Source organism: Microcaecilia unicolor, chromosome 12, assembly GCF_901765095.1.
Source record: "Microcaecilia unicolor chromosome 12, aMicUni1.1, whole genome shotgun sequence".
In the NCBI taxonomy this organism is placed as follows: domain Eukaryota; kingdom Metazoa; phylum Chordata; class Amphibia; order Gymnophiona; family Siphonopidae; genus Microcaecilia; species Microcaecilia unicolor.
Genome location: NC_044042.1, coordinates 53,887,696 through 53,915,351, shown reverse-complemented (window position 1 = coordinate 53,915,351; position 27,656 = coordinate 53,887,696). Strand labels below are relative to the sequence as shown.

Below are 27,656 nucleotides of genomic sequence, written 5' to 3'. Positions count from 1 at the left end.
CAGGCTTGCAAGAGCCGGTTGTTAAGTTTTTAAGAATTTTGGGAGCCGGTTGTTAAAGTAGGGCCCTCCATGGCTACTTTAACAACTGGCTCCCAAAATGTGGGCTTGGGCCCCCTGCTGAATTATCTTTTACTTTGCTGGTGGGGATGCTGAGCCCTTCCAGCCAATTAAATAGACTACTGCTGCTCCCCGCTCCTTGTTTCCAGCTCTGGGCAGCAGGCTGGGACTTCTCGAGCATGTGAGAGAAGTTCCAGCATGCTGCTCAAAGCAAGACGTTGGGAGTGGTGGCAGTCCATTTATTGGCTGCCAGCAAAGGTGTGCCTAGCGTGCCCGCACGAAGGGAGGGAGGAGAGAGAGGCAAGTGTTGCTCCCCCCACCCCCCGGCCACCCCTGGCCCTTCCAACTGCAGAGCTGGGTACATCCGGAGAAAGAGCCTGTTGTTAAAAATTTACCAGCACACCCCTGGTCACTGGGTATGGGTGCATGCAGGGCAGGGGAGAGGAGGGTCACTGCTGGACATGGGTGGATGGAGGGCAGGGGAGAGGAGGGTCACTGGGTATGGGTGCATGCAGGGTAGGGGAGAGGAGGGTCACTGCTGGACATGGGTGGATGGAGGACAGGGGACAGGAGGAGAGAGAGAAGAAATGCTGGACATGGATGGAGGGGAGGGAAGAGTGAGGAAGGAGATGAGATGAGGGAAAAGGAAGAGAGGAGAAAAACTGCACATGGATGAAGAAAATAGGCAGAAGCTGAGGACCAGAAATGAAGAAGAAAGGAGGAAAGGAAAGAAATAAATGGAAAGGAAGCCCTGGAAACAGAGTTAAGAGGACAGATAGCAGCAGAATTGGATACTGGGCCAGCATGATCAGAAAAACAGTCACCAGACAACAAAGGTAGAAAAAAATCATTTTATTTTCATTATAGTGTTTGGAATATGTTCACTTTGAGAATCAGGTGCTCTACATTAAAAGTTTATATTTATTTACTTATTTATCACATTTTATCACACATTAAACATGAATTAGATTGGAATCTGGGATCATTTAATTTTTTTTCCTGGATTAATGCATTGCCACCCCACCCCCCAGGCTCTCTCCCCGGCTATAGCCAGCTCTGCAATTTTTTTTTTTTTGGGGGGGGGGCGCAGAGGGGGACGGGGGCGCAGAGGGGAACGGGGGGCGCAGAGGGGGAGCGGGGAGAGAGCCTGTTGTTAAACATTTACCAGCACACCACTGCTTGCAGGGGACTTATATATTCAGGTATAGCAGATATTTTTTCTGTCCCTGGAGGGCTCACAATTGAAAAACAAATATCACTGAAGTGGGATTCGAACCATGGTCTCTTGTTCAGTCTATTACACTACCCATTAAGCTACTTCTCAGTCTCCAAACAGGTAGAAAAAGCAACGGTCAACGCCAAAAGGGTGCTTGGCTGCATAAGGCAAGAGATAACCAGCAGGAAAAAAGAGGTTATAGTGCCCTTATATAAGTCTATGATGAGGCCCCATTTAGAGTACTGTGTGCAATTCTGGAGATCGCACCTACAGAAAGAAAAAACAGGATGGAGTTGGTCCAGAGGGCAGCTACAAAATTGGTAAGTGGTCTCAGTCATAAAACATATAGGGACAGGCTAAGGAACCTCAACATGTATATACTGGAAGAGAAACGGGAGAGGGGGGATATGATGGAGATGTTTAAATACCTCAGTGGAATTAATATACAGGAGGTGACCCTCTTTCAAATGAAGGAAAACTCTGGACTGAGAGGGCATAGGATGAAGTTAAGAGAAATTAGGCTTAGGAGGAATCTAAAAAAATACTTTCACAGAAAGGGTGGTGAATATGTGGAAATGCCTCCCGGTGGAGGTTGTAGAGATGAGGACTGTCTCAGAATTTAAGAAAGCGTGGAACAGGTATGTGGGATCCCTTAGGAAAGGAAGAGCTAGTGGTTACTGAGAATGGGCAGACTGGATGGGCCTTTTGGCTCTTATCTGCTGTTATGTTTCTACTAGGAAAAAATGCCCGTTTCTGAGCGGAATGAAACGGGCGCTAGCAAGGGGCCCCCTCCCTCCGTCCCTCGAAGCTACTTGCCTTGTTCGCCCTCCCTCCGTCCCTCGAAGCTACTTGCCTTGTTCGCCCTCCCTCCGTCCCTCGAAGCTACTTGCCTTGTTCGCTGTGGGCCGTTTCGGCCCTCGAGTGTCAATAGCTCCGCCCTCGACGTCATGACGTTTTGACGCGTCATGACGTTTTGACACGAGGGCGGTGCAGACACTCCAGGGCACACCGGATATCTCGGGCGCCTCAACTTCCGTGGAGGCTTCAGAACGTTGGGGTTGCCTTTTATATATATAGATATTTCTTTCTCAGACCCGCATGCTGCTCATTAAAGAATGCCCTTAATACCTGAAGCTGTCATAGCACCTGGTATCTCTTGCTGGTTTAACATTCATGGTAGAGGAAGTGGAACAGTAATCACTGGAGGATTAAGGAAGTGTTGTGCCTTAGTCCCTTCGATGGAAAGCTGCTGAATCAGAGCACCTTTCTAGAACCTGGACAGGCCAGGTACCAGGTCTAAATAACAACATCCATCTCTTCAGACATGGACATTCCTTCCCCTTCTGTGATCACAGTTGGATATCCATACTTTGGGCCTTCCACCCAAAACACTCCCAGATCACACCCCACTGCCATATGGACATGCTGCAGTGTTAAGCATCTATATCCTGCCTTTGTAAAGTTGGGATTTGGATGCCTATGCAATATGAATATATAAATGCCAGTTTTCAGAATACAGCTTCTAAAATTACCACCTTAGCAAAGGACAAGGGACATCTTAGACCCTTCTGATGCATGCCATAATAGTTAAGGGATGACCAGAAATTATGGTCAAGATTCTATAAATGGTGCCTAAAAAATTGGTTCTCAAAGTTAGGCACCATTTATAGAATAGCGCTTAGCACCAGGAACCGTAACTACTTTTAGGTATGGGCATTTACATCAATGAAAATCCTAAATTAGGTGTGAATCCCCCTGAATTCTATAACAATGTGCATAAATTAAAGGAATGCCCCTTATATAGCCATGACCCTTCCATAGCCATGCCCCCTTTTTGGATCCACAACTAAATTTAGTAATGTAAATTTTAATTTAAGTCAATTAGAACCAATAATTGCTTGTTAAAATTCCAATTATAGGTGCTAATTGGCTCATTATTCAATTATATTGCATGCCCAAATTGGCACGTGCCATTTATAGAATTGTGGGGAATTTGTCTTGTGTTTCACCTGGATTGTAAGCTTCATGGAGAAGAGATTGTCTCTGTTTTACCTCTACAGTACATAGAGTAACACTATGACAAAATTTATGAAGGTAGTAGTCATTGTAGCTGCAGTAGATGTTGTGGTGGTTATTGTAGTTTAGTGTGGATATAATTTACACTGTTTTTATTTAACACATAATTTTATTTATTTATTTCTGTTATCAGAACTGTTCATCTGAGGATAGAGTGGTTTACATTCTTCATGTTAGTCATGGTAGCTTTCATTTCCCAAGGAAGGGGTTCAGGAAATTGTCATCTTATTCATGCTTGTTGGTCTTGTTCGCACCTTATTTTCTTCCTTCTTGATACAATTTTAATTTCTTCTATCAGATGAAGGTATGGAAGATAGCCTGTTCATAGCTAGAAAGATCTTCCTCTCGCCTCAACTGCAGTATATTCTAATGTCTATCAATGCATGGTCTGAGATTGTCAAGGTTGTGATTTTAGCATGGGACTCCTTTTTGCCAATAAAGAGGATGTGAACTGGTTAGCCTGTCAAGTTGTCAGGTTTGATTTTTATGATTAGTGTTGTCTTTCTATTGTTTTCTGCAAAAAAAGTCAAAAAGTCTCACTTAATGTCTCAGGGTGCTTCACCCACATTTAACTGATGGATGCAGGAGACAAACATTGGAAAATCAATATGTCAATGTGGCGCTTATTTCACACAGAAGCATAACTGAAGGGATTTGAAGTCTCTGCTTATTTCATTCTTCCCATCTTGAGATCCCCTCTCCTTCACACCTAATTAGATGACCAGATAGGAACTATAGAAGTTTTACAATAGATACATGTAATAGCAAAGCATACAACTGGAGGTTTTCAGAGCTAATGCAAGGTTTCTGGTTCCTGTATGCAACTTCTGGTAGGCAGCCTCCATCCCCTTGTCAATACCAGTGGTAATGTTTCTTCGTACCCTGCGATGGTGTCTAATATGTCCACTGTCAAACCTCCCCCTATCCCTCTTCCCCAACTACCAAAGCTTCACACAGGCCTCCATCACTTCTACCAGACCTGTTCCTCTTCTCAAATGCACGCTGGGCAGTAGCACAGGTGTCTGATTGAGGAGACTATGAACCACTGTGTGTTCAAAATGCCTCTAGTGACATGGCTCTGCCTCCTCCCTTTACTTTGCAAGCATATCCAGGAGGGGGAGGATGTATTGCAATGATTGTAAATATTCCAGAGCCCACTGCCTCAGCCATGTTTGCCCATGATGGCAGTGATCAATACTGGAGGGCCATACATGTGGGGAAGAGAGGGATGGAGGTAGTACAAAAGAGAGGTAGTGCAGCAGAAGGCAATTTTAAAACCCTATGCAGTATGTCAACCTTGAGAAGAAATTCTATTATGCATATTCACACAAACAATATTTAGATTATAGGCTTATGTTGTTTAGAAATTTACTTAAGGCCCACTTTTTTAGATCTGTGTTCAGCTAATATGAAAATATTTTAATAGCTATATTCTTGTATTAATTGCTTTGTAATGCTTCTTCTTAATTTGTTATGTAAGCTGCAATGAACCTGAACTTTCTTGGGAAAATGCCGGGTAGAAATGTCATAATAAGATAACTAAAAATAAAAAAAAGCAGTAGATGGTAAAAAAAGGAGCAAAACACATTGCATTTGTGCCTAACATCCTGCCCCTCACCCCAAATTACAGGGCACATCCCTATCGTTCATCAGATTAAATGCAAAAAGCATTATCAAAGACAAAAGCAGATAACGGATAAATATAGATTTCACATTCCTTCGACCTGAAACACTCCTCTGGCTCTTTTCTTTTTGAATTATCTATGAGTCCACTGATGGGTAGCTCTCTCCTCTGCTCTTATCAGAACTGGGTCTCTTGTTATAAGATTCTTCAACTCACATCTTCAAATTGCCTGGTACCTAATCTATGCACCAGCAATGTAAAATGCTTTGAACAATAAAACAACACCAAATCTTCCGTATCTCCTCTAAATTACAGAGGGGTATATATCCTATAGGGTGGTATGCAAAAGTTAGGGACTATCAAAGTATAACTACTTTTGTACTATATATAATAAGGGGTGAAATCAGTCTTTACCAGAGGTTTTAAACCCGGTCCTCAGGACACACCTAGCTAGTCAGGTTTTCAGGATATCCACAATGAATATACATGAGATAGATTTGCATACAAATGAGGCAGTGCATGCAAACTTATCTCATGCATATTCATTATGGGTATCCTGAAAACCTGACTGGTTAGATGTGTCCTGAGGACTGGGTTGAGAACCCTTGGTCTAAACCAACTAACAAGCCTACCATGTTTCATTAGGATCCTTATGTTCATTTGTAGAACTCTGAACCCTGACTGCCCAGTGGATAGCTGGATGAAAATCAAACTCAAATTTCTTGCTTATCAATGCAGTCTTACTAAAGAATTAAATTCCTACATTCTGTCACTTTATATTTTTCTTTTAATCAAGTTATCTTTACTTGTCAGTTACCAAGGAACACAGGTAATGTGACCAACCAGCTTCATGCTTTCAGGAGAGTATGGACCAGACCAAGGTTTTCTCCATTCTTTCAGGAGAGTATGGACCAGACCTAGGTTTTCTCTATTCTTTCAGGAGAGTATAGACCTAGGTTTTCTCTATTCTTTCAGGAGAGTATGGACCAGACATAAGTTTTCTCCATTCTTTCAAGACAGTATGGACCAGACCTAGGTTTTCTCCATTCTTTCAAGACAGTATGGACCAGACTGAGGTTTTCTCAAAGGCATGAATGTGTTTTTTGTCCTATTTTTATCTTCTTTTGGAAATTGACAACTATTAGTCTGGGCTTTGAATGGAGTAAAATCAGCAATGGATCAGTAGGGATGGGCAGACTTAGGGCTTTTTTTGAGGTGGTACTTGGGGGGTACTGAGTACTGGCACCTTTTCATTGTCTGCTAAAATTGACCCTGGGTCCCCAAGTTTTAATGAAAGAGCTCAGGCTCTACACACCAATTTTGCCTTCTCATAGTTTCTGTGACTGGCTGCAGGGGCCTGGCCATTGTGGGATGGGTCTCTCAGTGATCACCCCACCTCTAAAGGGTGGCGTGACATTTGAGTACATTTTTGCTAGAAAAAATGCACTGGGCAGACTAAAAAGTTTTGTTTCATTTCCCATATAATCTGTAGCATTGTTCATTTGTTTTGGTTAGTTTTCATTTTAGTTTCAAGAGCAATATCATTAAGAGTGTGCCCTCTTTGAAAATAGAGCACATTAATTGCAAAGAGGGCACACTCGTTTGGAAAGAGTATGCACTATTTCCTGATAGTGTATGCATGCATGAATGCACTAATTTGTGCATGCATACTCTATCAGGAAATAGTGTGCACCATTTTCAAAAGAGTGTACCATCCTTGCAAATAGTGCACACTATTTGAAAAGAAGGTACTCTATTATTGGCAAGTAAAACACCCTCTTCCCCACAAACCCCTGAATTATATATAAGGCATGGTGAGTAGCATGTGTTAAATTGCATGTGCTGCCAATTTATACGTGTTATTCAATTGAGTAATGAGCCAATCGGTGATAATAATTGGCCAATAATTGGCATATTCTATAAAGAGGCACTTGTAAATTCTAACACACATAGCTGAAAAGGGGTCACGGCCATGGTAGAAGTGTGGGTGTGTTGGGGACATTACTCAAATTTACATGAATTGATATAGAATTCAGAGGAATGCGCCTACATTTTGGTGTGTGTACTTACACCAGGTTTTCAGTGGCGTAAATGGCTGCGCCTAAATGTAGTTGTGTTCTCCGATCCTATGTGCTATTCTATAAACCACACCTAACTTTAGGCGCATTATATAGAACAGCGCTAGGTGCATTAATTAGATGCGTCTAGATTTTAGATGCCATTTTCAGAATCTGGCCCAAAATGTATGTTTTCTGCTCATTTTCAATTCTTAAAAACATGCAATGGCATGGGATATATCGTTGACATTTCCTTTGTCATTGCAAACAACAGCCCATCCCTATATAAGAGAATGTCATGAAAAAATAGAGAATGGTAATAATCCTAAAGTTACATTAAGGAATGCCACTTTCTGGTTTTTACTTCTATGAGCTGTATCAATACTTGCTGCCTACTGATATTCTAATAACTGAATAGCATTTAAAATATATAAATGGGTCAATATTCAAAAGACCAGTCTATGAACTTCAGGAGTTAACCATACGAATCTCCACATTTAAATTTTTCACCCCATTAGACTTGTTACCTTTTGTTTGGGCAACTCATTATCTAACTAAAAGAGTTAAAAAGAGTATGTTGGCACGGGATTATCTTTTAACAACATAGTGCTACATATTGGTACTCTCTGGTCAAAGATAACCTGCTATATCTGGTCAAAATAAATCTATTTCCTAAAGCTTCTGATAACTCTATTTGATTACTTTTAAAGCAGTAGTTTTCAGCTTCGCAGCATTCAATCAGTTGTCATTTCTTTTAAGAAGTGGTAAAATGTAACAGGATAAGTTATGTTATTTTTTTAACTAGATATATATAGCTGTATATTGACCTCCAGTAATTTTTCCCACACAAGTTTTCATCAGCTTTCTCTGAATATTGTGCTTCAATTCCTTCATTGAGACTCATTTGTGATGTAACTTTTATGAACCACCCACCTCTCTGCTCTCTTTGCAGGTGTGTGTTGGATAACAGGGTGACACGAGTAGCATGGTTGAACCGTAGCACCATCTTGTATACTGGCAATGACAAATGGTCTATAGATCCCAGAGTGATTCTTTTGTCAAACACTAAAACACTGTATAGCATCGAGATCCAGAATGTGGATGTGTATGATGAGGGGCCTTACACCTGCTCTGTGCAAACAGATAATCAACCCAAGACATCACGAGTGCATCTTATTGTCCAAGGTAAGTCCTTTCATGTAATACTAGAACCAATATATACTCTAAATCCTTGGTCTTCACTTCCAGTCCTCAAGGGCTGCCAACAGGTCAGGTTTTCAGGATACCTCTAATAAATATGCATATGATAGATTTACATACATTGATGGTAGTGGACATGCAAATATTTCTCACGGGTATTGTCCTGTATTCACAATTTTATTTAATGTTTATTTGAGTTCCTTGATTCTTTTAACTCTGAAACCTCAAGTTATGTTTATAGTGTAAAAAATATCATGATAGCTTTATCAACTTAGGCCCTATTTCTTCGAGAAACAATATAGATTTGTTTTCTACAAAAGCAATGGTCTTGCATCATCTGGAGTATTGCAGTGCTTTATATCTAGGAATCTCAGCTAAAATGGTCTCCAGGCTGCTAATCCTGCAGATTACTATAGCTGAACTTACATTTAAGCAGCATAAATATGATAGAGGTCCACCATTATTATATACATTGCATTGGTTGCATGCCCAGGCAAGAATTGTTTTTAAATTATTGTGTTCGTTTTTTTTAAATCATGCATGATCTGGCACCAAGTTACATGCTGCCTTTATTGACCTTTTATACACATCACAAATCTTTGTGTTTGGTCAGTCAACTTTCCATAGTATTCTCTTCTTTCACATAAGTATATTCCATCAAAATGTTTGAAATGATTTCATATCAAATTACTTTAGAATGGAACTTCTGCTAGAAAAAAGAAGATGCCACTCCTACTATCATTTATGATATTTTGATAAAACTATTTTATCTAGATTTTTCAATTTATAATTTGGGGCTCCTTTTACAAAGTGGGGCTACTGATTAATGGTGCACTGAATGTGAAGATGCCCATTCAATTCCCATGGACTTCTTTGCATTCAGCACATGCTAATCGGTAGTGCTTCTTTGTAAAAGGATCCCTTGATATGTTATTGCTTGATTTTAATTTTTTAATTATGAAAATTATTTGTTTATGATTTCCTGAAGATGGGGTGGGGGTTGTATTCTTATATATATATATATATATATATATATATATATATATATATATATTGTATTTTTGTTTGCAAGTCAACTTATTGATTGTAATCTGCATTGAATCTTCTGAGAAAATGTGAAATATAGAAACTGAAATTAGATTAAATTAAATCTGAATATTTAATGTGGATATCTTGAAAAGTAAACCTGTTTGTGGTCCCTCAAGAGCCAAAGTTAAGAACATCTGATTTAAGCACAATTAGTAATGTCTTACTGAGAGCTGTACTACAAATTGTGGTGTTATGTGTGAAGGAATTTTACCAGTTAGAGTTGAACCCAGTTTTCCACTTTCTGTCAGGCCAGTTAGTTAAAACCAATGCCCTTTGTTTTCTGCAGTGATTCTATGACCCAGCACTAGATACAATGCTTCATTTACTGTACCGTGGAGATTTAGTAGTTTGGAGAATCCATAATTCTGTTCAGTACACAACAGCTATATTACCCAGGAGTTAACCCCGGGTCTCTACGTACTATACTCTTGTATTTGATAGGGATGTACTTTCCTTGGAAAAGAAATAGGAAATTTTAATTATTTCCTGTGTTTACTTCATTTTTTAAATGAAAGGAAAGAAACATAACATTTTGCTTCTTTTTATTTGTTTTTTATAAAGTTTGGGTTGACTCACGTCAATTCCAAACTCCCATACTATAAAGCCTCCCTAACATCTTACCCTTATCAGTCATGGGCAGGAATAATCCTATTTTTCCTGCCCTACTAGTATAGCGATAATAAATTGCACTGAAAGAGCAAAGCTTTCAGCATTATTGATTTCTGTCATACAACATAGCATCAGGCAACCCTGAGGCCAGCTGATATCATTTTGTATGGCATAATTAATAACAGCACTTGCCTTTGTCCTTTGACACCATTTGCCCATTTGCTATTGCTGCATTGCAAGGCAGAATCAGGGAGATACCCATGAAGGTATTACCGTGGAGTATAAGGGTCCAAAGAGGGCCAAGGAGACTGAGAGAGGGTCAGAAGACATTCTTGTGGAGGGTTGGAAGTGTTGCAGTAAAAAGTGGGATCTGGCATTTTGTACATTTTATTTGATGTTTTCTTTTTAATTCTAACTAAAAAAAAAAAAAAAAAAAAAAAAGCAAATGTAAGGATCTTTTAATAACCCTTACTAACCCAGCATATTCCTGCATCCAGGTCCCTACCAAGTTAGAGTAGAGAGGAGGTATATACAATTTGATTACAATATCTCCCCTTTCTGGGATCGTTGCAGTGATACCACCTGACCTTATAAAAGTCAGAGACCCCTAGAGACCATGTGATAGATTTGTGTAAGATTTTGCTAAGAGAAGTAATGCATATCTAAGGCTCAACCATTGGGCCTAGTTGAGTGTAATGTCTTGTGTGAAGCCTCCCTTAACTTTTGAGTTTGTGTCTAGTATGAAGTAAAAGTGAAGGTCAGAGGTTTTGTCTATTCCTCTTCTATTTAAGTAAGGAGTGGAACAGCAGCTTGAACCTTAAACTGAAGGGATAAAGAGAAAGAAGCCCCACTCAAGGGCTGGATTACTGGAGGAGGAGGTATTGAGTAGTATTTTATCTCTATTGGGAAGAGTCTGTATGGGCATGAATCCCACAAGGGAGAGACTGTGTTCTTTATTCAAAATGAAGTAGGTTTGCCCTGGTATATGGAAACCCCCTCACCTCTAAAGGACTGATAAGTACTGAAAGGGGTCACAGACACAAAAGAACACTGTGGAATACAGCAGTGTTTATTCAGTGCCATACAACCTAAAGAAAATGTGGGACCAAGTACATAGGAACTCTAAGGAAGTGAAATAGAGATAAGATGGCATGAATGGGCAGATTGGATAGATCATTTGGGCCTCGATATTCAGACTGTGGGATATAGCTGGTCTGTATCCCGCGGTCCGCGCTGAACCCAGATATTTAATGCTGGGCCATTTCTGGTGACCGGTATTGAATATCTGGGCCAAAGATATACCAGGGTTTGACGTGGCCAAATATGACCTGCAAACCCGGTTTAAAAATCAGCAGATAGCCGGTTATATCATGTGATTTTTATTGTTTTTTTATTGGTGTATGTATTGATTTCTATTGTTGCTTTATTTCTGTACATGGCAGTGAACCTCTCGTAGGGAAATTAATGGTTTATAAGTACTGTACTGATATTGATAAGGGCTATTGTACTGATGTACAGTTGAGCACAGTACATTTTTTGCTATTCCTGGAGGGCTCACCATACAATATATGGGGGTTATGATGTGATCTGAGACCTTTATTTGAAGTTCACTGCAGTGTCCCCTAGGCTGCCCCACTGCTCTTCTGGGATGTCTGTATGTGACTTGAGTGTTTCTCTCTCAGGACATTACATTCTTTAATGTGAGGATTTTATCCAGGGCAATGATTTATTCAGAAAGCTTTGTTACACTAAGGGTAATTTTCACAACTTTTGCTAATCGTTTTAACCCATGAGATTTTCAAAGCTAATATATGCTTTGAAAATTGCTGTGGACACAGAACATCCATGGGCATTTGCACCTGTTTTTTCTGTGACTGCTTTCTGAATGGAAAATAATGTGTGTATATTTGACAATGCCACTGACATGTTGTTTTCCTCCCCAACCAAAACATGTTCTCAAGAACACCTCCTCTTACTGCTGGTGAAAGTATTTACATTGTGGAACTTTCAGCAGTTAAAACAAGAAGGACTGATATTCAGTGAGCTTGTGGACAAAGTTATCTGGATATGTTTATTCAAATAACTAAATCAAATCATACATCACCTTGGGCTAAACAATGTTTTTGAATTTTCACTTAATGCAATTTAAAAATAAATCTACACCCCAAAAAAATTTTGTGTATAAAAATGTGCTTAGTCCGTGCCTGGTGCAACCATTATATCCTCAGGGAGAATATGTGGTCATATCACAGTTGGAACCATCACTGCACATTCGATGTTCCACCTCCCTAATGCATGTACATACATCTAGACCAGATGTAAGGCCTTCACCATATATTGGATAATGTAATAAACTTAAATTAACACATTTATATATTTATCAGACAGAAACATTACCCAGCCCAAACCCTGCTGACATCTTATACTAAATGTGTGGAGGTACATGCATATTCAGTGACACTAATGTAACTGACCACAAACCAAACAGTCAGAGTTGTACAAAACAATATGCACAGAAAAATAATATAATCACTTCCCTTGAGGATATCTCGTGCCCGTGTTGGTGCTCAAAAACATACTCATACATTCATCCTCTCTTTCTCACGATCTCAATGCATCTTCCTTTTTATTCAAATAACTAAACAGAAATTCATCAGACTTAAGTGGTTTGACCCCTGCATATAACCAGCTAAGGTTTTCCACAAAAACATATTTCAATTACTTTAGGCCTCCTATATGTGTGACCCAGCCTAACTGGCCACCTAAACTAAATCCACACTCCTAGAATATTCCAAGCATTGCCTTCTGATAACTGGCTAAATTTTGTCTGGCAAAATGTATGGGGTCAGTGAGGGGGATGGAAGTTTAAAATCTTAGAAATGTTTCCTGATAAATCGAAATCACCCAGTCAAATCTTTCAAATAATCTCAAAAAGGCTGTGCAAATCTGGGGAAGTGATGAAATTTGAAATGGACAAGTGAAAAGTGATATACACCAAGAAAAATAATACTAAGACCCAATATACTGCAGCTGTTAAGTATGTGTGTGTGTATCATTAATAGGAAGCCATGCTCTTCTTCCACTCTCCTTAAAAGGACAGTGGAAACACAAAGTGTACCCCCCACCCCCGATATCATTCCCATCCGGGAGTAATCTCCCTTCTCAGGCATTGTTCCTCCAAGCCCAAGGAGATCATCTGCCTAGCAAAAGATCCTTTCAGGTCCCTCTTACCCTCAGCACCTCCAATGACATTCCTACCCAAACCGATCTTCTGGGCAGATGCGACCTCTATTCTCCTGCCCCTCTATATCCTCATTTCTAAATATCAGTTGCTTATCTCAGGCACCATTTTGTTCCATATATGAGATCAAAGATGATCATTAGCTCCCCCTGTTTACTAAGCTGCATACTAATGCCAATACAGCCCGTTCACTTAGAACGGACTGTGTTGGCATTGCCGCTTGGCAGCCACTAACACAACTTAATAAACAGGACAGTTGGTCAGTCAGAGTCATTTCAAAATTTCAAATCAGTGGGGCAGGAGTGCAAAGGTTAATAACATTTTGTAGACTGAAGTCTACATGGGTACAAAAGTTGGAAGGTTTGGCCTACTGGAATGATGTAGATTTCCACATGTTTTTAAATAAAACTATGATTTATTCAGAAAGAAATTTAAAACGTGGCTTCTCTTTTTTTTTCTTTTTTTTTTTACAGATGGATGGGAAGGGCAGAGACACAGGGATAACTGACATCTAGATAACTTTTGTACCATCAGTAGAATGACCATGAGAGTTGCCCTACTAGATCAGACCTAGGATCCACCTAGCCCAATATGTTTCTAATGGTGGCCAATCCAAGTCAGAAGTACCTAATAGAGTTCCAAAAAGTTGCAAGATTCCATGTTACTTAACCCTAGGGACAAGCAGTGTCTTTCCACAGATCTACCTTTTTAACTATATGGAATTTTACTCTGTAAATTTGTCCAAACTTTTTAAAAACCCGGTTACATTAATTACTTTTACCACTTGCTCTTGCAATCAGTTCCAGAGCTTAACTATATGTAGACAGAAAAAATATTTTCTCCTATTTGTTTTAAATGTGCTCTTCATTGTAATTTTTTAAGAGTAAACAATGCATGTGTACTACTTCAACTCCACACAGGATTTTATAGGCATCTACCGTATATCCCCTCAGCTGTCTTTTCTCCAAGCCGAAGAGCATAGTTGTTCCTCATAAGAGAGGCCTTCCATCCCCTTAAACATTTTGGTCACCCTTCTCTATACCTTTACCATTTCTACTATGTCTTTTTTGAGATGCAGCAGCCAGAATTGCATGCAATAATTAAGGTGTGGTGTCAGCATGGAGTGATACAGAGGCATTGTGATATTATTTGTTTTAGTCTTTATTCCTTTCCTAATAATTTCTAATGTTCCATTTGCTTTTTTGTCCATCTCCACATATTGAGAAGATGATTTATAAGCATTATCCATGATGACACCTACATCCTTTTCCATAGCGGAGACTCCTAATGTGGAACCTAGCATCATGTAGCTATTATTTGGGTTATTCTTCCCAAAGTGCATCACTTTGAAGTTGTACACATTGAATTTCATCTGCCTTTTGGACGCTCAGTCTTCCAGTCTCCTAAAGTCCTCTTGTAAGTTCACTCAGTCCGCATGTGATTGAGCAGCATTGAATATCATGTCATCTACAAATTTGACCACCACACTCATTGTTCCCATTTGTAGATCATTTATAAATGTGCTAAAAAGCACTAGTCCCAGTCCAGGTCCTTGCAGCTCTCCACCTTCCTCCATTTAGAGAACCGGTTATTTAATTCTACTCTCTGTTTTCTGTTTCACCAGTTCCCTAACCACAACAGAATATTGCCTCCAGTTTCTTACCATTGTATCACAACCCCATTGAACAGAAGGTTATGATGCAATGGTATGAATTTGGAGATTGCATGAGTAAATTATGTCTAGTTAGATGGCTGAAGGTTATTTTCTATTTTTATTTATTTTATTTATTAGGATGTATTTACCGCCTTTTTGAAAGACTTTACTTAAGGCGCTGTAAAGTAAGAATAAATCAAACATAAGCAATAGACAATTACAGCAGTAAAAATATTCAAATAACAATACAAAGTATGGCATAGAGGGGCATAATCGAAAGAGACGCCCAAGTTTTCCTGGGGATGTCCTCGCAGGACGGTTCCAGCAAGGGGTGGGGGAACCCGCATTATTGAAACAAGATGGGCAGCCATCTTTCATTTCGATAATACGGTTGGGGACACCCAAATCAGCAAATTTAGGTCAACCTTAGAGATCATCATCCCCAGGACTTCGTCGTTTCTGATTTTCAGCGATAATGGAAAGCGAGGATGCCCATCTCAGAAATGACCAAATCCAAGCCATTTGGTCGTGGGACGAGCCAGCATTCGTAGTGCACTGGTCCCACTAACTGAACGGAAAAAGCCGTTCCCTTACCGATCCCTTAGTGATTCAGAAAGGAACAGGCATGCATGAAGAAAATTGCATGCAAATGAGCTGCTCGCTGTTAGCTCATTTGCACATGATTTCCTTCCTAAGGAGGGGAAGCCAGTGCAGAGCAGCCAAGCATTATACTTGGCTGCTCTGCGCATGCCAAAGATGGCTTCATACATGCAGACAAGCTGCGTGTATAATAGCTGTCTACAACCTTAAATAAATTGCCATCTACAACCTTAGAAAAATACAAGTCAGGGTGAAAACATCCAAGTGCTCATCAGGGATATCTTTTTTTTGTCCCTGTGATGGCAGTTGATGATGTCCAAAATGTGATGTTTCTGTGAGAAGGATGTCCATACCTGCTATACTCCTGACACCCCCTTTATTTATTTAGATTTTGGGTCATAAGTAGCAGCAGTGGGATTTGAACCTGCCACCTCTGGATTGCAAGACCAGTGCTCTAACCACTAGGCCACTCCTCCACTTCATTTCATACCCTTGAAATGTGGCCATCCCTGTGGGGGGGGGGGCAGTTGAGGACGTCCAAAATGTTTGAAAGAAGGACGTCCATGCCTTTGTTATGCCTCTGCTGACACACACATATTTCCCCCCCAGGGGCCTACATACTGCCCCCCCCCCCCCACAGGGATGGCCAATTTTAAGGGAGTGGAGGAGTGGCCTAGTGGTTAAAGCACTGGTTTTGCAATCCAGAGGTGGCCGGTTCAAATCCCACTGCTGCTACTTGTAATCCAAATAAATAAAGGGGGTGTCAGAGGCATAGCAAAGGCATGGGTGTACTTCTCACAGGAACATCCATATTGTGGACATCCTCAACTGCTGTCATACAGGCGGAGGCATAGTGAAGGACATCCTTCACCCATACTTGAAAAAAAAAGACAAAAGTTTTTAAAGTTGTTTTTTTTCGGGGTGGGAGGTGGTTAGTGACCACTGGGGGAGTCAGGGGAGGTCATCCCCGATTCCCTCTGGTGGTCATCTGGTCATTTAGGGCACATTTTTGTGGCTTGCTGTAAAAAAAAAAGGACCAAGTAAAGTCGGCCAAGTGTTCGGCAGGGACGCCCTTCTTTTTTCTATTATCGCTTGAGGACGCCCATCTGTTAGGTATGCCCCAGTCCCACCTTCACTATACCTCCGACACGCCCCTGGGAACTTTGGTCATTCCCGCGACACTAACGTAGAGATAGTCTTACATTAAGCAGAACCTTTCAGGGAGTGCATTCCAGAGTGTGGGGCTACTCCGGAGAAGGCTCGCTTGCAGGTATCACATCATGTAATGTCTTTTGGAGAGGGTTTAGTTAGGGAAGGACCTTAGTGTCCTTGGAGGTGTTTAGAGGGTGATCCTGTTCTTCAAGTACTTGGGGCCATTTCCTTTAAGGGCCTTGAAGATTAGACATAGAGTTTTAAATTTAGCCCTTTATTGTACTTGTAGTCAATGAAGTTTTTGTAAAAATGGTGTGTTGTGATCACGCCGCTTACAACCTTCTATGAGTCTTGCTGCAACATTCTGAATCAATTGAAGCTGGTGCAGATCCTTTGAAGTCAGACATTGTAGAGTACATTACAATAATTCAATCTTGATGTTATCATGGCTTGCACAACTGGGATAAGATTTTCCTTTTCGATCATCACCTTTTACTGCACCTTGATTTACTGTGGGATTCAGCAACCTGTGGGATCTCAGTACAGCAGGTTGCTGAATCCCATGTAAAAGAATAATTCTGCCTTTGAGCCACCTTGCAAGCTGCATTATTCCAGTGGCTAGGAGCATCAGGCTGCAAGGCTCTAGGTCTTCCATCTCCCAATCTAGCCTCTCCCTACTTCCCCTCTGGGGAACATACTTCCCAGGAAGCCATCTTCTATTCTGGGTTCCTTAGCTAGTTTCCTGTTATGGTAGGGCAGAGGTATTGTGCACCTTATGGTAGACCAGTGATCTCTTCTGTGTACCCCTTCATATTGCCCTAAGAAAATTGCCTTGAATTTGGTCCTTTCCTGACTTGGTGATGTTTTTGCTGATTCACATTGCTTCCTTTAATTTTAATAACTTACATCTTACTGTCTTTGCTTCTTAATGATGGAAAGTAGTGGCTCTCAAATATATTGTCTAGTTCATGTTACAGAGACATGTTGAGCCATGATCTTCTTCTAATTCTTCTGCATTGTGCAAAATAAGAATTCTTTCTCAATTAAGTGCTCCCATGCATTGCTTCCTTGGAAAAGATATCAGCTTTTGCCCAGTCAATAGATTAATTTTACAGAGTTATTGTTATTTCAGGTTAGATAAAGATAATGAAAGTTTTCTAATCCTCTTAGAGAAGATTTATCTGAATGAGTAAAAAGCTCTTGGAATACAATATTGTATGTATAAAACCAGGACCTAATCTTTCTGTTAATTTCAGAATGGTGATGCTTATTGATTTTCTAATGTGCAAAACTGAAAAATTCTACTTTTCAATGCGTCCCCCACATTTTACTCTTTAAAGATCCACTGTTTATATATCTTCTGTCCTGCAGGGAATGTTCCATATAAAGTCTGCCTCAGTCACTCCAATTTGGATAGTAGTATAAAATGTCTTCTATTTTTTATTTTGACATGATAGGAGACATCCCCTCCCCCCCCCCCCCCCCCCCCCAAAAAAAAGTCCTTTGACTATAGGAAGGTTTGCAAAACATTTTTAGGTAGGATTTTTAAAATGACAGATGCTCAGATATGCTGTGCTCAAGAGAGCAAATACAGGAGAAGGAACAATCCTGATTAGCTCTGTTTTCTTAGAATGCTTGAAAGTAAGTTCCAGGAAGTCACTATTACAGGCTGATTCTTATCAGGTACAATAAGTGCATCTTTGCTGGTGCAAGGTAGAGAGAGAACCAGAACTCAGTATGTGATGTCACAGTAGAAAGTATAGTTTCTTCTGATGTCCCATTGGCTCATTTTTCTATCATACAGAAAAGAGAAATGGGAAGCTCTGTTCTAATTTGACTAAGGACACGGGAAAAAATATCAGGTAAAGTGTCTTGCTCTGTAGGAGGATACAGAATAGAACATTGTGTGTAGTATAGGCTTAACATTATTTGAAAATTTTAAAAAGTAAATTTGTTAATCTTCTTTGCTAACCAATCATTGTAAAGTTCCCTTTGCTGTTAAGGAAGTAAATTAATATCTACCCACACTAGTGACATGTATATACTGTATGTACTTGTCACTCTCTGCACTTTGCAGGATTTTCAAAGTGATAATTTGCAGATATTTTACAGCAGTTAACTCGTGAGGATGCTTTTTCTGAGTACAAATACGTACATACTTTTGCAAAATTAAAATCTGGAACTTTACAACTGTGGATCCTAAATCTATTTAAGATCATGTAATGACTACATCATGATAACACTCTGTAAGCCACATTGAGCCTGCATAAAGGTGGGAAAATGTGGGGTACAAATGCAATAAATAATAATAATAATAATAATACCCACTACCATGTCATACATTGGCAATGTCCAAAACTCCTTCTTCGGCCAATCACTGAGGCAGTTAGTACTTTTTATGCAGCCTCCTCATTCTCAGCCAATCTGGAGAGTGGAAGACCTGAAGTAGAGATCAAACTAGAGATTTTCCACATGTTGTTGTTGTGACAAAACTGTGGGTTTTCAAGCATGTGAATTATAATTTTATGAAGTGTATTTCTTCTAATTGGCCAGCAGATAGCAGTTTTAAAGCTGTTGCAGACAAGATTGCTTTCTTTTTCAAATTAGCCTTGTGGAAAAGGAGAATTTGCAGTACCATTGGGCAGATACTTTCAAAGTTGGTGCTCTGGGCTCTGATTGGCCTTGGAGTTCAAATCTAGCCAGGGAGTGACAAGAGAAAGATCTCTTTATGGAGGGCCTGTGAGTGTTATATTTTATAACCTATGAACAGCTTTATTTCCTGAACTCCCCATGTACTACTTAGGTAGTAAACAAATGTTTACATAATTTTATAATTGATCCATATTCAGTTACCTGTTATTGTTTGCTGATTTCACCTTTTTCTGTTCAAAGTTCTGTGATAATAGACCTATAGTTTATTAGCTCTGCTGTCCTGGACTGACTAAGAATCCTTGTGGTGTATGTTTTGGATCTGTGAGCATTTTCTGTGAACTGTGGGACCCCTGGGAGTGTGGCCTCAATGTCCTAGAAATCACCAGGGAATAACTGGAGAGCGGGGAGACTTGTCCAGTGGCAAGTGGGACCCAGTCAGTGGGAGGAGGGTGCTAGTATAGAGCACATGTCCAAGTGCAGGTGGGCCTCAGCAGTGCTGGGGACAGACCCTCCAAGATGGCTGCAGGGTTAGCCCCAGGCAGATGCTGAGCATTTCTTGACAGTTGTTTATTGTATCATGAACATGGCTTTATCTTGTAAAAACACCGGGCTCAGTATTCAAAGGATTTATGATCTTGTCTTTGAGAATTATACTCATAAATTGGCCTCTTTGAAAATGTACTAGGGTTTAGTGTATAATTATTTACTCATAATTTCACTAAATTCTTAAATTTATAAGCTTAAAAAGTGGGTAGTAACAGAGATGGATTTAGTGCGGGAAAAAAGTTAGGAGCTTAGCACCGATTTCAGCACTAGGGTCATAAATCCAGGCAAACAAATTGCAGGCCTAAATTTATTAGCATGTATTTATTTTACATATTTATAGACAGCTTAAATCAAAGTGGTTTACAAAAAAACCCCACAAAGCAAAATACACACAGCATCAACAATAAAATCAATAAAATACATGTAATGCATATACTACCATTGATGTCTCATATCCATGACTTGCATCAGAACTGCACCACTGTAACGGCCATCTTTACATTAATGCTTCCACAAACAGAGAAGTCTTTAATAACCAAATAAACTGCAAAATTTCAGAACACAATCTAAATTGGGGGAAAGTTATGAACGTGTGGTAAAAGGCGAGCTTTTACCACACCTTAATTTACCATGGGATTCAGCAACCTGCAGGATAACTGTCTGGCAGGTTGTTGAATCCTGAGGTAAAAAAAACAATAATGCTGCTTGTGGGCCACCTCACAGGCAATGTTATTCTGACATTGGGTCTCAAAACCATGACCTGATGCTCTCAGGCCAGAAACTGAAAGATGACAGAGCCTTTTCTCCACCATCCTAATCCCTAACTTCCTGATCCAAGCCTCCCCCCAAAGGGCCCCCCCCCCCCCACTCCCTGACAAAATGTACCAAATGGATTTCCTGGTGATCTAGTGGTAATTGTGCAGGAGTGATCCTCAGTTGCTTTCCCTATTCAGCATCATATGCAAAATAGCACCACTAGCATTTGTTGAATTGCATAGTGAATCTCTTAAAAGAGATACTGTACACGCATCCCTTCTGTTTGCTTATAGAAATACTGTATATTTATTTTATTTATTTATTTTTAAAACTTACACCCCGCGTAAAACTAAGCAGCTTACAAAAGATGCATACATAAAATTATTCATACAGAATGAATTCAACAAAACATCAAATTCACATCAAAATCCATCCATCCATAAAAAACATGTTTCGAAGTAACCACCAAAATGCCTTACATACCCATAAAGGCCTGCGTAAATAAAACCTTCTCTTTTTTTTGACAATACAAATGCATCAATCCCTCTTTTACCTTTAAAGAAAAAAACAAGAAAAAGCTTATTCTCTTTCTTCAAACCTTTTTGTCAAGTTTTTACATATACTCTCAAAATATTTGAAACAGAAATTGAAAATCACTGACGTACTTACTTGCTCCTACCTTTACACTCTTCACATAATCGATGAGCACCTCCTCTCAAAGTGAAAAAGATCATGGGCCATAGGAAGTGTGTTGCTTTCATGTTCTGCGCAGGACTTGCTTTCTGCTCCTCTAGTTTCTTGCAATCCTTTCCAATTTTTCTGCAGATCATTGAAAGAGAGAGACTCACAGCAGCAATTCTGGCAACACAATCACTGAAAGCCTAATTTTTTTAAAAATGAGATTAGATTTCCTATTTAAGGAAGAGTGGTGGTAGGGCCAGTTTAACCATTAGGCGAAACTAAGCAGTTGCCTAGGATAGCTGAAATCAGTGCAATACATTAGGTCCTAGCAGTCTAAACCATCAGTATATTCATTCACCTACAGGAAAGGTAGCCGTTTTTAAATAGGTATTTACACATTGGAAAATACCCACATAATTTATATGGTGTGGAGGAGAGGCCTAGTGGTTAGCACACCAGTCTTGACGTCCAAAGGTGGCCACTTCAAATCCCACTGCTGCTCCTTGTGATCTTGGGCAAGTCACTTAACTCTCCATTGCCTCAGGTGCAAACTTAGATTGTGGGCCCTCCTGGGACAGAAAAATATCCAGAGTACCTGAATGTAACTCACCTTGACCTACTACTGAAAAAGGTGTGAGCAAAATCTAAATTAATAATAAAAACATATTTAAAGGGCTATTATGGATGTGGAGATGTTGGGGCAATCATAATTGACACATTTTATTATTGGACTATAAAGGGTGGTGGTGGGACTAGAAGCCTGAAATTAATTTGCGAGATGTGCAAGTGTGAAGGTTTGCCTAGGGTGCTTAATACCCTTGCACCAGGTATTAAGTTAGACTTGGTAAAGGTATACTATGGTAATTGCAGCTTTTACCAGCAGTGGAGCTCCATGGAAGAGACTACTTGGAGCTCCGATCCCCTCCCCTGTGACCACCAGTTTTTCTGGGAAAGGGAAATCTCTTTGATAGGGAGGTCATACTTTTGCTAATTACAGAGTCAAGTGATCCACTCCACACAGACACTGTAAATGGTTTCTAATTTTCCCTAATTTGTAGAAATAGAAGTGGCATCTAGAGCTCTATGATTTGCATAAATACATGGGAGGGCAAGGAGAGAATAAAGTCAGAGCAAAGATGTTAATGGGAGAAATTTGAAAAGCTATGACAAGAATTCTATATCCATATCCCAGAGTGACTGTATGTGGTTCTCTATTACGTTTCAAAAAGAGAAACCTACTAAGCTTTAACCTTCCCAACTGTTTTCTTTTTGTGTCTCAGTGACTTTGAAACATCTTCACTAAATTAGTTTCTGAGTATTTTTGTTGGCCCCGAGGCCCATGATCTGAGTCTCAGTAGGGAAGCATCAAATTCCCAGCTGTCTGACATTTTTATTCTGCAATTATTACTATCTTCATTTTGTATTCAGTCTTTTGTATTCTAATATGAGTATATTCTGGTGCATTGTAATAGATAACATTGTGTTCCAGAAGTGAGGTAAAATCTTTCTATTCTTGATCAGCTTTGGCCACAGAGCATTGGTCAGCAAATTAGTAAGAAAAAGCCCCCAATGTGTATTTCTCAAAGTGTTTCATGGGTGGGGTGTGGAAGTATAGGTAGGATGGGGGACAGACAGCAGTCACAGATAAAGCTAACAGTTTAAGATACTCTACACAGTACAGAATCACTTTAACAGTAAGAAGTACATAAACTGGCCAATGAGAAACCCAAACCTTCAAATAATAATAGCATCCCTGGTGCCATTAATTCCATAGTGTGATTATTTTAGAAATCCTATTCATGATATTAATGTGGATATGCCAGAATATCCATGTTCATATTGCATCCACGTTGAAAGTGTTACGTGATACAAGGTTCCACGTTAGGAGTCACCGACCGGGAAAAGGATCTAAGAGTCATCAATGACAATACTTTGGAACCCTCTGCTCAGTGTGCTGCAACAGCAAAGAAAGCAAATAGAATGTTAGGTGTTATTAGGAAAGGAATGGAAAATAAAAATGAGGATGTTATAATGCTTTGTATCAGTCCATTGTGCGACTGCACCTTGAAAACTGTGTTCAATTCTGGTTGCCGCATCTCAAAAAGATATAGTGGCATTAGAAAAGGTACAGAGAAGGGCAACGAAAATGATAAAGGGGATGAGACGACTTCCCTATTAGGAAAGGTTGAAATGGCTTGGGCTCTTCAGCTTGGAGAAAACACAGCTGAGGGGAGATATGATAGAGGTATGTGAAATACTTAGCTTAATAAAAGGACCTCTTTATTACCAAAAATGATCTTTTTGTTTTAGAAGGTAGTTTATATATCGCTACATATCTATATCTATCTACATCTATAGATAGATAGATAGATAGATAGATAGATAGATAGATAGATACACATACACGCACTAGAGATTTAGTATAATTAATTGACTATGTAATGCTACTTCATTTACACTGATGAATATTTATGCTCCACCTGAAGATATTTAAATCTTGTTTACAGCCTTTCTTTCAGGAGTTGAATTTGTATGTTAAGAAGCTCATTTATCTGGGGGATGATTTTAATTGTGCTGTTTATAATTCAGATAGGTCAGTTCTTTACACTTGTGGCCCAAGGATTGGGGTCCTTAAGGCCTTTTTGTTTTTTTGTTGGACTTCGGTCTTATTGATTTTTTTACAATTTTTATTTCAGAATTAGAAAAGAAATAAGAAAAAAATGCAAAAATACAGAAAACCCGCTTGCCAGAGGAAATAAACATCATTCATTATTCCACAATATTGCCAGAGTCAAGCAGAAAATATAACAACAAGGCAGAGGAATCCTATACAATGACAGCCAGATTACGTGCTAACCAAAGGGAACTACCATCGCAGTTGGACCACCTTCCCAAGCCACCAAAAATTCCAACAATTTCTTAGGTTCAAGAAATAAATAACCTCCATTAAATTTTTACATGACATATAACAGTAAATTTTAACAAGTATGATGACCCCATCACCAAGACCTTTGGACAACCCCCCCCCCCCCAAAAAAAAAGTCCTTGTGGCACCTTGGGGTCACCAAAGAAAAATGAGAAAAATATACAAACATTAGAACCCAGAAATTGTTCATACATATATCTAGTCTTATTGATTTTTAGAGTAAACTTCATCTAGATCAAAGAGATTATACATATTTTTATGTCACATTGTTCCTGTTCCAGAATAGATTATTGGCTCCTTTCCATCAAGCATAGAGCTAGTATGCTAGATTCAGATATTGGAAATAATTTAATTTCATATCATGTACTACTTATATTGACAACAAACAATTTAAGAGGGGAAGTCCCACCCAGAATATGGTCTGTGAAATAAGTTGGTTAAGTAATCCTGAATGTATGGTTAAATTAACTGCAGAATTAATGAATTATTTTCAATTTAATTTAAATATAGAAACATACATTTTTTATATTTGGGGTGCTGGTAAAGTAGTTTTAAGGGGGTCACATCACATCTCTTGCTGCTCATTTTTCCAAGTTAAAGAGGTACAAAACAGAAACCCTGGCACATCAATTATCTCTCTTAGAAGCTAAGCATATGTTATACCAGGATAATATTAGCTTCCTTAATTTATTAAAAGTGCAGGGGGGAAATAAATAAGTTGGATATGACTTGTATAGCTTATTATATAAAAGCCACTAAAAGACATTTTTATGAACACTCTAATAAGGCTAATAGGTTATTATTATGGCAGCTCTGAAAGATAAAAGCTAAACATAGAGTGCAAAGAATATTAACTCATCAGGGTGTTCCTTTAGTTCGATCAGAGCAAATGGCAAATATATTTGTGCAATTTCATGAGAGCCTTTATACTTCTCAATTCTCTGTTTCTACTCAGTAGATTGGAGATTTGTTGGGAAAGCTAGATTTTGATGTCCCAAGAACTGGATAGATCAACAACATTTTTTTGTGGAAGAGGTGATCTTAGCTATTGAGGCAATTAAAAATAAGGTGGCAGGACCAGATGGCCTGCTGGTAGAACTATATAAAAACATGAAAGATCAGATAACGTTAACTAGAGGTAAGATTCTGCAATCTTTTTATCAGACAAGCATTATCCATTATACCTAGGGCAAAGATACTACTTCATGTGCTGACTGAAGACCCATTTCACTTCTCAATGCTAAATTATAAAATTTCTACAAAATTAAGGGCTTAGTTTATAAAGCCGCACGAGGGATTCCCGGATAGCAAATGAGAGGAAGCCCATAGGAATTAAATGGTCTTCCTCTCATTTGCTGTGCTGGGAATTGCTAGCGCGCTGTAATAAAAGAGGCCCTAAATTTGCACATCAAAAACCACATTCATTGAATAGTGCATTCCGATCAAATAGGATTTATTAAGAAAATACGTTTATTGATTGATTGATTGATTGCTTTACATCTGGAGGTGATAATTTTTAGGAGGTTTCATTTTTCAAGCACAGAGAAGGGACTTGGGTTGGGTGAAATGGTCTTATCGCAAATTATCTCTTAAAACATTTTGGATTTGGGCCTAATTTTCTTAATTGGGTTTATTTGATCTATTGTACTTCATCAGGTTTCTATTAATGAATAGCCTTCAGCTTTCTTTTCTTTAGGAAAAAGTACACATATCAAGTCTGTGTTAATTTCTTTCCTGTCTGCCATTGTGATAGAGTCATTCGCTATGCAATTAGACAAACAAAGATATTCAGCGTATAGAAGTTGGGGTGGATAAACATATAGGGGACAATATTCAAAGTGATTTAGGAAGGCAAGAGCCTCTCCTGCCCACTTAAAAGTCACCTGTTGCCACCCAGCCACTGATATTCAGTGACACTAAAGTGGGGAGTGCTGCTAAATATCAAAGTGGGCCAGTTAGGGGTGAGCCAAAGGGCAGGGCTGGGGAGGATCCATGGCTTATGTGGATACCAGCAATATTCAGTCGATGCCTGCATAAGTTAAGCAGATGAAGTTAGGAAAGCTTACAAACTGTCCTAAATTCACACACTTATCTTTATGTGGGCCCCAGCTGAATGTCAGGCTGGGACCCACATTAAAAAAAGTTTTCCCCCCCCTCCCACAGCCCCTATGCCAGTCTGACCCTTCACTTCTGTTCTCTGTACACTACCCAAGAGAGGAAGAGTTGGAGCAGGAAACAAAAGGCATTCTTCTATCACCAGAGATTCAAGGCACTGGTTAGTAAAGAATGGAGGTAGGGTTTCCAGCACCACCTTACAACATATAAATCAGTTCTTCTCCCCATATCCAGCATCTCATCTCTCCTTCCTTTTCCTATCATGTCCAGTATCTCAGCTCATCTCATCTCACCTTGCCTCCCCCTCCCTCAGCCCTGTCTCCATGCATGCTACAAGCAGGAATAAACCAGTGTGGTATAGGGTTTTCCAGCACAGCCGTGTTCAAGCTCTGCTGCATCTTGCTCCCTTTGACAACTTCCTTTTGTAATGAGCACAACCTGGTAAGGAATGTAAGCATGGCGGGGGGGGGGGGGGGGGCTCTGTTCTTTTTGGCATCCTTCAAACGTCAACGGCCACCTGCCATACTTACTTGCTTATCATGTTGAGTTTGCTGGGTGGCCAATGGCCAGTAAAGTCATTAGGCACAAATCTGTGTGATAATGCATTGTGATGCATCCAGTGCTGCCCTCAAAACTGTGGAACACTAGGCAATGGCTAGTCTGTCCAATGAAAGAGCCAATCTTGACTAAAATCTGTTCTTGTAAATTTTTTTTGCTAATGGGATTTGAAATTTGTAGCCTTGTTGAAGGAATATTAATCACAGTTATATGCAGTTAATTAACTGAGATTTATTACGTTGACAAAGAAATTATGTTTAACTGATTATTTGGCTAAATATATTTAATGCTATATTTTTTGACCCAGCATTTTTCTCCTGCTCTTCTGTACTTCTAAAGCAACTGCCCCTTCAATCCACTGTCTGCTCTCTTTCTCCTTTCCATCCTGCTTTGCCCTCTCTCCCCTTCCAGATGGTGTTTGCCCTCTTTCTCTCCCCCTTCCATTCATTGTCTGCCCTCTCTCTCTCTCTCTCTCTCTCTGCCCCTTCCATCCACTATCTGCCCTCGCTTGCCTCTCCATCCAGCCTATGTCCTCCTCTCTCCTTTAGATATGATGTATTCCAGCATCTCTCCTCTCTCTCTATCTTTATCTCTCCTCTCTCTCTGTTCCCCCCCCCCCCACACACACACACACTCACACTCCCTATGCTGCTGCTCCTGCTTCAGCTCCAAACTAACAGCAAAAAAAAGTTAAATATATCATGATCTCAGGAGCTGAATTCTACCTATCTGCTGCTGCCGGCTCTGCTCCGGAACTGGAAATGATGTCAAATGGGGGTGGGATCGGTAACTGCAGGATGTGGGTGGGTAGTGTTTAGTCCCCGCGATCATAATATCTTTAACCTGT

The 27,656-nt window shown here is 39.7% G+C and overlaps 1 protein-coding gene across 1 annotated transcript in view; it reads left to right on the top strand.

Moving 5' to 3' along the window:
• The window catches only part of LOC115481373 (opioid-binding protein/cell adhesion molecule-like), a 508,069-nt gene that overhangs the window by 232,590 nt on the left and 247,823 nt on the right, over positions 1–27,656 (top strand). Inside the window, exon 2 of the mRNA XM_030220461.1 lies at positions 7,983–8,215. Coding sequence (XP_030076321.1) covers positions 7,983–8,215 — 233 coding nt within the window. The remainder of the gene's footprint in view (positions 1–7,982; positions 8,216–27,656) is intronic.